The sequence below is a fragment of the Cryptomeria japonica genome, chromosome 8 (genome assembly GCF_030272615.1).
Source record: "Cryptomeria japonica chromosome 8, Sugi_1.0, whole genome shotgun sequence".
Taxonomy (NCBI): Eukaryota; Viridiplantae; Streptophyta; class Pinopsida; order Cupressales; family Cupressaceae; genus Cryptomeria; species Cryptomeria japonica.
This window is the reverse complement of record NC_081412.1, coordinates 530,038,595-530,054,057: the sequence shown is the minus strand read 5'-3', so window position 1 is coordinate 530,054,057 and position 15,463 is coordinate 530,038,595. Positions and strand designations below refer to the sequence as shown.

General features: G+C 36.9%; 1 protein-coding gene across 1 annotated transcript; it reads right to left on the bottom strand.

Moving 5' to 3' along the window:
* Nucleotides 1–2,589: 2,589 nt before the first annotated feature.
* LOC131857771 (uncharacterized) lies at nt 2,590–3,030 on the bottom strand. Its single transcript, XM_059210487.1, has 2 exons — nt 2,849–3,030; nt 2,590–2,803 (listed from the first exon to the last, which is right to left on the bottom strand). The coding sequence occupies exons 1-2, from the start codon at nt 3,028–3,030 to the stop codon at nt 2,590–2,592; spliced, it is 396 nt and encodes a 131-aa protein (XP_059066470.1).
* Nucleotides 3,031–15,463: the final 12,433 nt, after the last annotated feature.

Genomic DNA, 15,463 nt, shown 5'->3' with positions numbered 1-15,463 from the left:
AAGATCTTCAACAAAGCTCTGTCGGTAAAACCCTTACCGGTGACCAAAAGGCTTACTAGAAAAAATGATAGCTCCCGAGTCATCAAATCCCGAACCAACTCATCATGATACATATCTAAATAGAATGAATGACAAATCCAAATTAGTTCCACAAACCAAAGCATACCGGAGCATACCAGATCAATATCATAATCCAACCACTCTACCAAAACCAACCGGAAACTGGTAAACAACCAAAACATCTGGTGTTTCCATCAATGCAACACATAATAAATTCCTCCAAATTACCAACATGGCTAAGCTCATCTATCTTCTCTACAACACTAATCTCTGCTCAATCACAATGTGGAAAGATGAATTATTACTCGCAACTATACCATTCTTTGATAATGCTGACACAACCATGATACCTAAATTACATGACAATATCACCTATTTATACAATTCATCAACCTTGACAACAAGGTCCGCTAAACCTTCAACTTACAATTACAAAATTACATCACACGATACAAAGATCGATCACTGGACCAATATAATTTTATACATGACATAACATGGTCCTAAATCAAATTCACAAATGCTCATCACCACTGATAATCACATCAAGATCAACCGCAACACACTACACCACCAGGGAAACCGCATAACACGAAGAACATCACCAGTTCAACAAAATCACCAAGATCTCTCACAATGATCAATGTGGGTCATCAAAACATAGGACACAATTAGGAAACACCAATAAACATGTTAGAATCATCAACAATAGCTGCACCAACACCACTTATCAAATCTTCATCTATCAACATCTAAAACTCAAGAATACACAAACAACAACAACTACAACGAAGAAAAGATAACATGTGGAGTACCAAATCAAGAACCATCTAAATTGAAGATACACAAAACCATCCCAAACAGTCTCCCAAAGACTTAGCTCAAGATCTGATCACACTGGAATATACTGGAGGAAATACTAAACTCTATAAAGCATTGATCAATTAAACAAACTGCAAAACCGAATCATCTGATATGATCAATTAAGCTCTCCGAATCACCAAAGCCAATAAATAAGAATATAATGATACTATAAATAATCCATACACCAAACCATGATCCCAATACACCAATCTGCAATCACTGGAGTGGGAATATGCTGACATCAATGACAACAACATATCCTAGCAGCAACAATGTCCAACAATCTCCCCCTTTGGCATCGATGGCAACATATCAATGTGAAAACCAAAATATTGCAAAGAAACAAAACATCTCCAACAAACTCCCCCTAAGAGAAAGTAAATAAAATAGTTTTTCACATGCTTCTATCCCCCTTTGATAACAATGTAAAAGATCTCAAAATAGAAAACCAAACTCACTCCCTCAGAATATAAAACATGAATCTTTCCCCCTAAAACACATAACCAAACTACTCCACCAGAAGAGTAGCACCAGCTCATCAATCTAGATAAAGAGATAAGACTGTGAAGTCCACTAGATTGATGCAACTCAATGCATCTTGTTCTCATCAAGAGGGGTAGATACCCCTAACTTGTCTCTCAAATAGACAAATGTATCTGCAAGCAAAGGTTTAGCGAAACTATCAACAATTTGTTGCTTTGTAGATACATACTCCAACTTAACTTCCTCTTCACTGACTTTTTCTCTTAAGTAATGATATTTGATTGATACATGTTTAGTCTTTGACAGTTGCACTGGATTATTTGACATATTAATAGCACTGGAATTATCACAATATATTTGTTAGAGTATTCGAGTATTTACTTGATTAATTAAACATTATTTGTTTAATTATTTAAGTTCCCTTTATCTCTTTTACACTTAAGCTAACTTAAGGTGCATATAATTAATTGTTTTAATTAATTATTATGTGCAAACCTAGGTTTTCCCTTTTTAGGGTTTCTTGACCTATTAAAGGTTGAGTTCTTTCTTTTCTTTGTAAGAATCACATTACATATTTTTGTGAATATTGAGCTCTCTCTTTTTGAGCATATTCTCTGTGTTTTGTATGTTCTTCAGATTTTTGTTTCATTTCTTCTCCTTGGAACAGGTTATTCGGCTTGCAGAAGATCTTCAGGCTCCTATGGTGTTGTATTTTCTCAACTCCTATATGGTATCAGAGCTTGGATCTGCAGCTGCCTGTTCTTGTTTTGAGAATTTTTGCTTTCGAAGCAGATCTGGGGTTTCAAGAATTTTTTATGTACCTAGGGTTTGAGCTTTTTTTCTGAGCACTTTGGGCCTAAACAGACCTCACCATCGTGCTCAGAAGGCCCGAAAACCCCTATGGTCATATAAAATTTGACCTATTTTGGTTCCTGAACCTCTGGGAGCATTTTTTTTCTCAGATCCAGGTCATACGGCCTTGGCACGCAGATTGAGAAAAAAATTTCTAAAAAAATAAAAAAAATTGTCTTTTTACGGCATGCAGGCCGAAATTTGTTTTTAAAAAAAAATTATTGAAAAAAAAAGGGAGGTTTGTTTCTTTTTAAGAAAAAAAATAAAAATTTTGGGGCACATTTTTTGTGGGTACCGCAGGGTACCGGACTAACAGGCCTGTCAGACCTGTCAGTTCGGCCCCTGTGGCCCCCGCCATCGGCCCAATCTTCGGCCCCCGCCAGCCATGCAGCTCCCGGTCTCGATCCTCGCCGACCATGCAGATCTCGGTCCCCCGCACGCCGCCCAGCCTGGCCCTGCCGCTCCACCTAGCTTTGCTGCCACCGCCCAGCCTGGCCCCACTGCACTGCCAGGCGCCCAGCTCCCTGGCCTTCCCGCCGCCCGGCTATCGCTTCCCTACCAGCCACCGCCTCCCTACACTGCCGACTACCCGGCCCGCCGCCGTCTGCAGCCCCCAGCCTCCTCCCTAGCCCCCGCCGCCGCTTCCAGCCACCCGCTACTCTGGCTCCTCGACCCTTTTTTCCGACCAGCCACCACTGGGCCGCCACCCGGCCGTCGCCCAGCCACCAGTGCGCCACCGGAGCTCTGCTCCCTGGCCACCGGACCACCCATTGGCCACCAGACCCCCTTTTTTGGCTTTTTCAAGGGGGGGTTTGGTTTTTTGGCCCTATCTTGGGCATACGAAGCCGGATTTTGGCGAACGAAAAGGCCTAAGAAAGCTGGTTCCGAGGCCGACCTCGTGGTGTTGGTAATTTTTTCCAATTTTGCTGTTTGACTGGTTTTTTGCAGTCAAAGTGAGGTCTCTTTTTTGTACTCTGGGAGACGTAGAATGAGCATCCGACCTCCATTTTTCAAAAACTTTATATTTTCGGACAACATGTTCTGTGTACTTTCCATAAATATGAGTTTTTTTTTCCAGATTCTACTCCATGGATATTTTATTCAGTTTTTTGTTTTTCAGCACTCTAGTGGATATCGTGGTTGTTTCAGGTCCTGAGCTCTCTTTTCTGAGTAGGGTGTCTCTATTTTTATTCTCGTTTCTATTTCCAGTCTTCTTATCATTGTAGCTTGTAATTATGCAAACGCACTGAGATAAAGTGTCATCATGCATTGTTTACTTGGAATCTTGCATATCTTGTGTCTTGTTGTACATGCACTGTTGATCAAGTGCCATGAGGGGGTTGATGTTTGCCTTTGTTTACCATCTTCCTTTGTCAAGTGAGTGTTCCTTCCATGACATTCACCGCATGATGATGTGTCTCAACACCTTTGATGTTCTTGGTTCTTCGTCATGCAGTTGGTTTTTTGGCTGTCCTTTTCAGTGTTCCTGTCCCTCTCCCACTTCCGCATTATGGGGAAGTTTATCCTGTTGGTTCTAATGCTTCCGTGGTTCAATTGATCAGCTCTTCAGGCTTTGATTTCTCATGCCATCTGTATCTTCGATTTCAGTTGTTTTGCCTTGTTTGCCTCCTAATTCGAGTAGTGTCATTTGAGGGCACTCATGTAGATTATAGTCTTCTCTACCTGGTCATGTTCTAGTTCAGTGGATGTTCTTCAGATCAGCAGTTATTCTTCGACAGAGTTTGCATGTTCTTCATGCTTCAGTGGTGTTCTTCCATCTCTTTTTGGAGTAGAGTTTTGTTCCCATGTGGTTTTCTCTATTTCTCCGGTTCATAGAGATTTCATTGTATTTGGGTACCTGATCAGGCCTTGTTGCCGGGACCCATCTTTATTGATTTTCCCTTTTTAGGGTTTCTTGACCTATTAAAGGTTGAGTTTTTTCTTTTCTTTGTAAGAATCACATTACATATTTTTTTGAATATTGAGCTCTCTCTTTTTGAGCATATTCTTTATGTTTTGTATGTTCTTCAAATTTTTGCTTCATTGTTTCTCCTTGTAACAGGTTATTCGGCTTGCAGAAGATCTTCAGGCTCCTGTGGTGTTGTATTTTCTCAACTCCTATAATATTACAGTAGGTTGATCATAGATAGCTATGATATCCTTCAACGTTTGCTTCATCCAAACCACCTAAGTGCAGTTACTAGCAGCAACAATGTACTCATCTTTAGCAGTAGATGAGGACACTGAATCATGTTTCTTGCTAGCCCATGAAACCAAATTCTTCCCTAAAAAGAATGCTCCACCAATGGTTCTCTTCCAGTCATCAGCATCACCAGCCCAATCAGAATCAGTTTAAGCACATAACATGAAATCATCATTCTTTGGTTACCACAAACCATAACCCATAGTTCCCTTCAAGTATTTGAATATTCTCTTAATAGTGGTGACATGACTCTCTTTTGGATTAGCTTGATATCTAGCAGCCATGCACACAACATGCATAATGTCAGGCCTAGTCTGAGTAAGATATAGCAGTCCACCAACCATAGATCTGTATAAACTCTAATTAGCTTTTGGAGATTCATCATTTTTAGACAATTTGCATCCAGCCACCATAGGAGTTCCAACCAATTTGGAGTCATCCAACCCAAACTTCTTCAGCAATTCCTTCACATATTTAGTTTGAGATATAAAGATACCTTTTCTAGTCTCTGAAATCTACAAACCTAAGAAAATTTTCATCTCTCCTATCATAGACATCTCAAATTCCTTCTGCATATCACCGACAAACTTCATGCTCAAGTTATCATCTCCTCCAAAGATAATATCATCAACAAAGACTTCAACAATTAAGATGTTATCATTCTCAATCTTAAAATATAGATTACTATCAGCAGTACCTTTATTAAATCCCAATTTCAGCAATCTAGCATACCAGGATCTAGGGGCTTGTTTCAATCCATAAAGAGATTTCTTTAATTTACATACCATGTCTCCATCATGTGATAATGAAAATCCATCAGGTTGCTCAATGTAAACTTCTTCCTCAAGATCATCATTCAAAAAGGCAGATTTGACATCCATCTGATATACCTTGAAATCTTTATAAGCAGCATATGCAAGCAATAGTCTAACAACTTCAAGTCTAGCTACCAGAGCAAAAGTCTCCTCATATTCAATTCCTTCTTTCTGTGAATATCCTTTGCATACTAGTCTTGCTTTATTTCTAACTACTTCACCAGCTTCATTCAATTTATTCATGAATACCCATTTAGTAACAATAATATTCTTATCTTTAGGTCTAGGAACAAGCTCCCATGTATAATTATTTTCAATCTAATCTAATTCTTCTTCCATATCTCTCATCCAATTCTCATCTTTACAAGCTTGAACAACATCTTTAGGTTCAATTTTGGAAATCAAACATACCTCTTCAGCAACTAGCCTTTTTCTAGTCATCACACCTTTCTTTGTATCTCCAATAATCTATTTTTCTGAATGATTCAATCTTACATACTTTGGAGTCTTCTGATTGTTCTAATTCTAAGGTACCTGCACCTCTCCACTGGTAGTAGTAACATCCAGATTAATAGTTTCTACCAGACCATTCTGCTTCAATCCTTCAATCTGAATAGGCGTTATAACAACATGGTGACCATCATCATATCCACATGCTCTGATCTCTTTTCTATAATCCTCATCAACCTTCACATTTGCACTTTCCACTACTTCCTTAGTCTCTTATTGTAGCACCAGTAGGTTTTTCTCTTAATTGAATATCCCAAGAAGATTCCCTCATCACTTCTTGCATCAAACTTTCCTATATCCTCATCTCTCTTGATATAACACTTGCTACCAAATATTTTGATATATCTTATAGTAGGAACATGACCAAACCATAGTTCATAAGGAGTCTTACTAGTATCACATTTTATATGAACTCGGTTGAATGTGTAAACAATAGTGCTAATAGCTTCTCTCTAGTAGATCTTCGCAACATTCCTTTCAATCAACATAGTCCTTGCAGCATCCAAGACATTTATGTTCTTCCTTTCAACAACTCCATTCTGTTGTGGGGGTCTAGGAGTAGATAATTGTCCTCTAATCCCATGGTTCTCATAGAATGAATCAAACTCACCGGAATAGAATTCTCCTCCCCTGTCAGATCTCGGACATTTCACCTTCAATCCTAACTCAGTAGTCTCAACCTTTGTTTTGAATATCTTGAACTTGTTTAATGCTTTAGATTTCTCCTTCAAAAATAAAACCCACATCATCATAAAATAATCATCAATTAGCAACATAAAATATCTGTCACCTTGCACACTTCTAATATTTGTAGGTCCACATAAGTCAGTATGTACAATATCTAGTAGTCCATTAGATTTATATTTCTTGCTCTTGAAAGAAATATTTGTTTGCTTACCCAATTGACATTCTTTACATACCGGATTAGCAGGCTTAACAATCTTAGGCAAATCTCTAATAGCTTGTGTAGAATTGATCTTAATCATTGAATCAAAATTAACATGGCACATTCTCCTATACCACAACCAAATTTCATCAATCTGAGCACTCAAGCAACTTTTCTCACCATCATTCAAATGAAATATATTACCTTTAGTCTTAGTTCCAGATGCAATCTCTATACCGGAGGCATTTAGGATCTTGCATTTACCATTCTTGAATTGTAAATCATAACCTTTGTCAACCATTTGTCCAACTCTCAAAATATTATGCTTCAAACCTTAAACATACAAGACATCATCAGTATTATGCTTAACATCAAAGGAAATAGAACCTCTACCATAGATCACACAGGCTTTGTCATCTCCAAATCTTACTATTCCACCATCATACCTTTCCATACTCACAATTTTTTTTATTACATGTCATATGATGTGAAAAACCGTTGTCAATTACTCATTCATCTTTCTCTTCAACTTTAGCAGCTAAAGCTTTCTTCTCAATAGTACAGGTTGTGGAATTAACAGGTACCGGTCCATCTTCTTTGATAGAAATAAAAACAACTTCATCTCCTTCTGATTCTTCATCTATAACTCCTTCATCAACAATATAGTAATAGTTCTTATGATGCTTATACTTCTGGTTAGACTTGTAAGGCTTATCATAATTCTCATGCTTCTCATATCTATCATTTCTATCACACTTATCAAATTTATCATGCCTATCATATTTAGCCATTCTCTTCGAGCATCTAGAAGCAAAATGTCCTACCTTATTGCAAGAGAAACATTTCAAAGGCAATTTTCCATCATACTTACCAACTCCTTTAGGCAGTCTTTGAGCAATCAATGTTTCAAGATCTTCCAATTCTCTTTCTTTCTCTTCCATCTCTCTTCTCTCTCTTTCATATCTGGATATTTTGCATTCTTTGGGATCATATTTCTTCTTTCCAGATACATGTGCTCTAAATATTGTTTCAAGTTTTCCATGTGATTCACCAAATTCACTCAGCTCAAATGCAGCAATCTTTCACACCAGCATATCTCTTGCTTCGGATCTCATCAATAACAGCTACCTTATGTTTGTAAGCAGGAAGAAAAGATCTCAGCACCTTATCAACAATTTCATCTTCTTCAAGGGTTCTACCAGCACATCTGATATCTAGGACAAGACCATTCACCTTATCCATAAAGGTATTTATATTCTCATCTTCTCTTATTCTCAACATCTCATATTTTTCTTTCAAACTCTGCAACTTAGCAACTTTGACTTCTTTATCTCCTTCATACAAGGTTTCAAGCTTCTCCTAGATCTCCTATGCAGTTTGAAGTCCCATTACATTTGTCATCTTTGAATCAGTCAGGGCACTCAACAATGATTCTTTCGCTCTAATATTATTTTCAGCTTCCTTGATCTCATCAGCAGTAACCAGTCCATTCTGAGGAACAGCGTAGACATTCTTTGTAATTTTCCAATAATCTTCTCCAAGACATCTCAAGTTTACTTCCATCCGGTTCTTCCATATAGCATAGTTACTACCATTAAATCTTGGATGCTCCTTCTTAAAGATAACACTTCCACTTATAGTTGCCATCTCAGATCTTCTCAAGTGATTAAGCTTCTTTCAGAGGATCTAGATCTGATACCAATTGTTGGCAACAACAATGAAGGAAAACTAAGAGGGGGGGTGAATCAGTTTTCACTGGATCTAAAAACTTAACCACAAAAAAATATCTGATAAACTATAGCAACAACAAGGATAAGAAGATAAATAGCACAACACACAACACCAGTATTTTGACATGGAAAACTCGATTAAGGAAAAAAACATGGTGGAAACCTAACCACAAAAAGATTATACTCTACAGTAGTATGTGAAAATATTACAATGGGGAATGCAGATGCATTCAGGCACACTACCTAGAGATCACTTCTCAAAAGATAATGACTTGGAAGGCTACAACCCTTAGGGAAGTCTCACTGACTTACAACAAAATTTGGACTACAATCCGGAAGGAATGAACTAAAAGAATAGCATCTCCAAATGCCTGATGAGAGTTTCAGTTAAGCTCATTTGTCTGCTCTACAACACCAATCTCTTCTCAATCGCAATGTCGAAAGATGAATCCTTATTTGAACATATACCATTCTCTAATAATGTAGACACAACCATGATACCTAAATTACATGACAAGATCACCTATTTATACAATTCATCAACCTTGACAACAAGGTTGGCTAAACCTTCAACTTACAATTACAAAATTACATCACACAATACAAAGATTGACCACAAAACCAATATAATGATATACATGACATAACATGGTCCTAAATCAAATTCCAAGATGCTCACCACCATCTGTAATCATGCTAAGATAAACTGCAACATGCTACACCACCAAGAAAACCGCATAACACGAAGAGCATCGTCGGTTCAGCAAAATCACCAACAACTCGCATGAAGATCAATGAAAATCATCAAAATAAATAGGACACAATTAGGAAACACCAGAAAGCATGTTAGAATCATCAGCGACAGCTACACCAACACCACTTATCAAATCTTCATCGATCAACATCCAAAACTCAAGAATACACAAACAACAACAACTGTAATGAAGAAAAGATAACTTGTGGAGTACCAAATCATGAACCATTTGAAATGAAGATACACAAGACCATCCCAAATAGTCTCCCAAAGACTCATCTCAATATTTGATCACACCGAAATATACCGAAGGAAATACTGAACTCTACAAAGCACTGATCAGATAGACAAACTTCAAAACTGAATCATCTGATATGATCAATGAAGCTTTCTGGATCACCAAATACAATATAGAAGAATATAATGATACTATAAATACTCCATACACCAAAACATGATCCCAATACACCGATCTACAATCACCAAAGCAGGAATATGTTGACATCAATGATAACAACATATCCTACACTAATACATTTGGGGTCAAATTCCGACGGAGGTTTCCGACGGACAAGGAACATTGTGTGAAAATTTGATTTTTTATTTTTAAAATGCCCATGTTCGTCAGAATTCCGACGACCAAGGGCATTTTATTTAAAAAAAAAACACAACGCATTTTCATTTTGAAAGCAAACCGAAGCAAGCGGCGACCGTCTTGCCTCCCTGCCCCCCCCCCCGCCAGAGTGATCTCTGCACAAGCAAGGTAAGGTTTTTGGCTCACTTTTGTCTAGGTGAATTTTCTATCAAGGGTTTAGAATGTTTTTGGCCACAGTAGAGCGATCAATTCTCAATTTTGTTTGGTAAATCATCTTCGATTTGCACGCAAAGGGTGCGTTGAATACTTGTATAAGTTGTAATGGAGGTTATAGAAACTTGTATGAAGCATCTGTTTCTTCCTGAGTTTCTTCCTCTCTGTCTATAGATTATTTTTGTGCTTGTATTGAAGTTTCTGCAGTGAAGCTATCTATATTAAGAACTCCTCTACATATTTCAATCCGTCACAAGTTTCCTCGTGTCCTGTCATTCGGACTTGAGTAACATTTAAAATGGATGTCTTTCGGCTTTGATACTCAGTGGTCCACTTTCCTAGAACATAAAGAACACAAAGGAGTAGAGGTAGTTAAACTGACAGCAATCTATCATTAAATGTTGATTTCATCAAGCAGGGTGTTCGAAGGATAAAGGCCATTAAAGGCATTTTGTCCTTTTAGCTTTGATCGTATCATGAACTTCTACGATCTCCTCATTCTCCTACATTGGGGTATAATACTCTAGTTTCAGCTTAATTTTGATTAAAGTTGCGTCTTGAAGTGTTTATATGCACATCTTTCACAGAGTAAACATGCAACATACACTACATGTAAAGGTCACTCAAAAAGGATGGAGTACCATATCTCATCAAATGCAACTCAATGGGAAAGAGGACTAGATTCGAAAGAGGGTGGTAAAGAGTTTTATTGCAATGGCCTAAAGTATTGTCCAAGATGAATCAATTACACCCCTCACAGAAGATGAGGTTACTCAACCATACAAGTCTTAGCGCTCCAAGAGCGAGCATGTCTTCCACACTCATACCAAGTCCATACGAGCACTCCAAATATAATAGTGCACCGTTATCTTGGTTCATTTTAATTTATCATGTCTTTCTTTAGTTATCACTTAGTTAAGAAATTTCTGCACAAGATATCCTTAGGCCCCTTTGTGCCCTAGCAAATGTAGGAAGCTATTACATACTTCTCTCTAACACCTATGTCCTTACTTCATACTCACAACATCAAGTGTGGCACAAAAAACAAGGCAAGAATTAAAATACATCAAGTGTGGCACAAATTTGGATCAATAATTTTTTCAAGTCTTAAAAGGCATATTATGAAAAATCATGGAGTCTTCAAATCTTCCATTCTAAAACATTCAAATTCAATTGCAAAATTCAATTTTTCTTAGATTTTTTCCAAATGTAAAAACCAAAAATTTTATGCAAACTTTATTAATTGAGGTCAAATTTTCTCAAATTTTGAAATTCGAAATATAAAGTGTCCCTTTGGTTAAAATGTGAACATCTAATTCAAGCAATAAACTTTGAATTTCAATCATTTTTTAAAAAATTGTCATGGTGAGGGCACAAAATGTCATTTTTTTTAATTTTGAATAAATTAAGTCCTACTCTATTTGCTTCAAATTTCATTCTAAGAAAGAATTCCAATGTTTCCTTAAGGGTGAGCATGGCATCCATTATGCAAAAGGACTCAAATACAAAGATAAAGAATACAATTACCTTCATTTTCAAATTTGAAAAAATGGCTTTCTTGTAATTTCCTCAAAATGGATGAAGTTGAATCCACACACATATCAAGCAATCCTTTGTCATCCTCAATCCAATTCACTCCCAAGCTTTTACAATTGAATTGAGTCAAATCCCTCAAAATTTTAAATTTTCAAAAGAACTCTTTTGAAGAGCATTTTTCTTTAAAACCTCTATAGCCAAGTGGAGAAATAACCATGTACCTATAACTACTCAATGCATATGTCAAGAATACCTATTCAATACATATATAGTTGAAGCACATCATAAACACCCAACAAGACCAACATCATAAAAATATAATTCAATGCATCAAGATATCATATAATCAACGAACACATTTAGTAAAACATAAATAATTTTATGCACATTTATGAACTAAAGCATTCAAATAAACGAGGCATGTAAACATAACATAGCCACCTCAAATCATATTGAACACCAACAATCGACATGTTGAGGAACCTCATCTTGAAACATGGGGATGGTCCAAACACACCATTCAAAGCAAGGACAACAACCACAACTAAAACTCACAAAAAACAATGAAGCTAAAACATCCTTCAACACCCAAGACAAAAAACACAAGAACAACATATGCATCCCCTAATACATAGTTGAAGTCTAGTGATGTTGAGATCTACATCTCAACAATAGAAATGGGGTGTTAAAATTATATTTATAATGGTTGATATATATGCTAACATGTGGTACACTTCCCCCAAGGTAGTTATATTCTTATGCTTTGTAAGTCATCCCACTAGCAAATTAGATTAAAATAGTGTATCCCACGTGTGGGGGAAGTGGTAATGGTAGTGTTAGTTATTTGAGTGTTATATATTGTGGGGCTCAGGAAAGAGAAGGGAAGTGAAAAGTATTTGTGTTTAGGATCTCATGATTTTTATTAAAGGTAAATAGGTTTTAGGTTATAGACTCCTAAAACCCAATTTAATCAAAATATCAATAAAATAGCCACTAACCAATAACAAAAGATCAAACTAGATGATTTGAAAGGGCCTAGAGTCTTGTCAATGTCATTTCCAACCTAAACAATTTCATTTCCTTTTTTTCAATACGCACACACTTAGCTTGACAATGGGATTTTGAAACAACTCTTTGAACAACCATCCAAGACACCATTTTCAAGTTCCTTTGATCAAGGAGACTGGACGAAATCCTCAACCAAAGTCACTTCATGTAATGAGGAAGAATGCCTACCCAAAGATGTTGTATGTTGTATCAATTCCATAGACTAGGTGAGTGCATGACTCCTTGCACACTCTTCTACCATGGTAATAGCTCTTCGATTAAGTCCACTACCCATCCTCAACCATCAAGACAACATCCTCATTAGTGGTGCAGGGGCACCTCATGACCAAGGCAATCATGAAAAATACCATGAAGTTTTAAAGGAATAATGATGTGATTCATCCATATTTGCAATAAGATAGGTTATTTTGTTGATTTTTGTAATAAACCCCACCTTGTTACCCAATGTCATGGATTTGGCAGGATGATAAGCCACCATAGGCATATGGGCCTAGGGGTATTGAATTGAGTATTTTAGGTGTTTTTAGGTGTCTTAGGATTTTTTAGACATGTTTTAATGACACTAATACCATTGGATTCAATAGGTGTCAAATTTGGTTAAAATATGTCAAAATTGTAAAAATTGTCAAAGTTGCTAATAACCATTTTTGGTTAAAAAGTGCAACTTCTTTCCAAATGGTTCCCATAGTTCAAAAAAGTAGTTTATAACTGATGGGAAGGATATAAATCATGATTCCAACCACCGTTTGGGGGTTGTTGACTTGTTTGTAATGATTTGGCATCAAAAAAGCAATAAAATTTTGTGATTTTCCTGCAATTTTGCTGCTATAATCATTGTACCATATTGTATGGACTTGATAGAACAATAAAAATGGTGGTATGTGTTAGAGGAGTGAATCACCTTTCAAATGAGACTATTCTGAGGTCTTTATCCATTCTTGAAGTGGAGATATCTGCAATTTACTGGAAGTTGCTGGGTTAGGACAACGTTCCCTAGGTTTTGGCATTAAAATGGTGAAAACTTGCTAATCCTTCTTAGTCACTCAATGGCCCTAGAGGATAAGCAAGGTTTAAAAATTTAATTTAATATTTTTAAATAATTTTTCAGGTTTGGAGTGGAAATGAGCAAGGGTTTGATGCACTAAGGTGGGCAACTCCATGTGGCCACCTAGTGAAGGCATACAAGAAGGTTCCATAGTTGGAGTTTGGGGTGTCACCAAGGTCTTAAACCTGGTATTTTGTAGTTTTTACATGTAATTGATAGTTACATACCATTAATTTTCTTGGGAAGCACTTTTGAAGGGTACTTGCTTTGTAAAATAGACCTAATTGGGGCTATTAGGCCTACTAGTCAAGCGTAGGGTTAGGTCCTTTGCATAATTGATCAGCCTAAACCCTTGGGATATGTGTTATAAATCCATGGTAGGGGTCTAAATCCATTTTAATCCTTAGGTTTCCTTTGGCATGATTGGGAGAAAAACAACAATTCTGGTCTGGCAGGGCTACAAGGGCTTGTAAGCCTCTAAAACAGCAACTTTGCAAAATTACCTTAAGGGAATCAATCCAAGCCTGGGATAAGGTCTCTCTAACCTTGAAACCTTCAAATCATACCATTTTTAGTCACATTTTTATTGGGAAGAGTTCCAACCATAGTTGGACCAATTTGGCCTAGTGAGTCTCTTGCAGCCATTGGGAGCGTTGGGGGGATAGAACCCTGCATAGAAGCAAACAAGTTGGAAGTGATATGGAACCTATATATTCAAGTCTTGAACACCCCATGAAGTCATTTTGAAGTGCTAGGGTCCTTGGTTGGAGGTTTGAGTAGAAGAACCTATTCCACACCTTACCTGGGGCTTTGCATCAATTAGAGTCTTGGAAATGTCAATGTCCACCAAGATATAGGCAAAAGTAGAGTGGTTGGTATCAAAGGTTGTGGAATCTACCTTCAGAAAATAACCAATAACATTTTTGATATCTTTATAATAGAAAGTATCTCATAAACGAAAGAGAAGGTTAGGCACCCTCGCCAAAGTGACATTATATTGAGAGATTTTCATCAAAAGAATGGAAAACTCAAGAAGCTATGGTGACATATTGTGGCATTAGTAGGGATTATCTCTATTGACCACACCTTTCAAAGATAGTATCCCCTAGTTCTCCTCATAGAATGGACCATTGGATGGCTCATAGTGGTATCCTATCCTACATTTATCTTGATGGCATTGCCGATAGTTGGTCTGTGGTTCTTGGTACGGGTTTCCTCTGACCCTATTCTCTTATTTATATCTGTGTTCCAACATGTGGAGATTGATTTTTGTCATGCTATGATGATTTTCACGTTTTCATGTGTTTTGACATTATGCAAATAGGATTGTGAAGTTTCCTTCAATTATTGATGATATCTCATCTTTGTTGCATGGGCCAACAATTTTATTTTATCTTGTTTGAATTAGTTTAATCACTATTGTGAGTTTTCTCTATTGTGTAGTTATTGTGGCTATGTTTGATTTGCTATTGGAATTGAACACATTTATTTGACTTATTATTGGTACTATTTTTTCTTTCTTTCAATATTTATGATCTTTGCTAGTTTAGTGAAACTCTTGCTATTTCTAAATGTTGCCTTCTTTGTTGTGATGTGATTCCTCACCAAGATCGACGTAGATAACCTTGGATGAGTGTATATAAGGAATCAAACATTGGGAAAATTTGAGGATAGGGGTAAGTGTTTGTTGTATGGGTAGCTATGATCCACTTGTACATTCTTAGTGATTATTGACAGCTATGTCTTGGAGGCTAATCCCATTAAACAAACAAGGGGGAAGTCATACATAATCGTATGGATCCTCCCTAGTTGTGTGTGGATTCAAGACCATCATTTCATATGGTTCTTG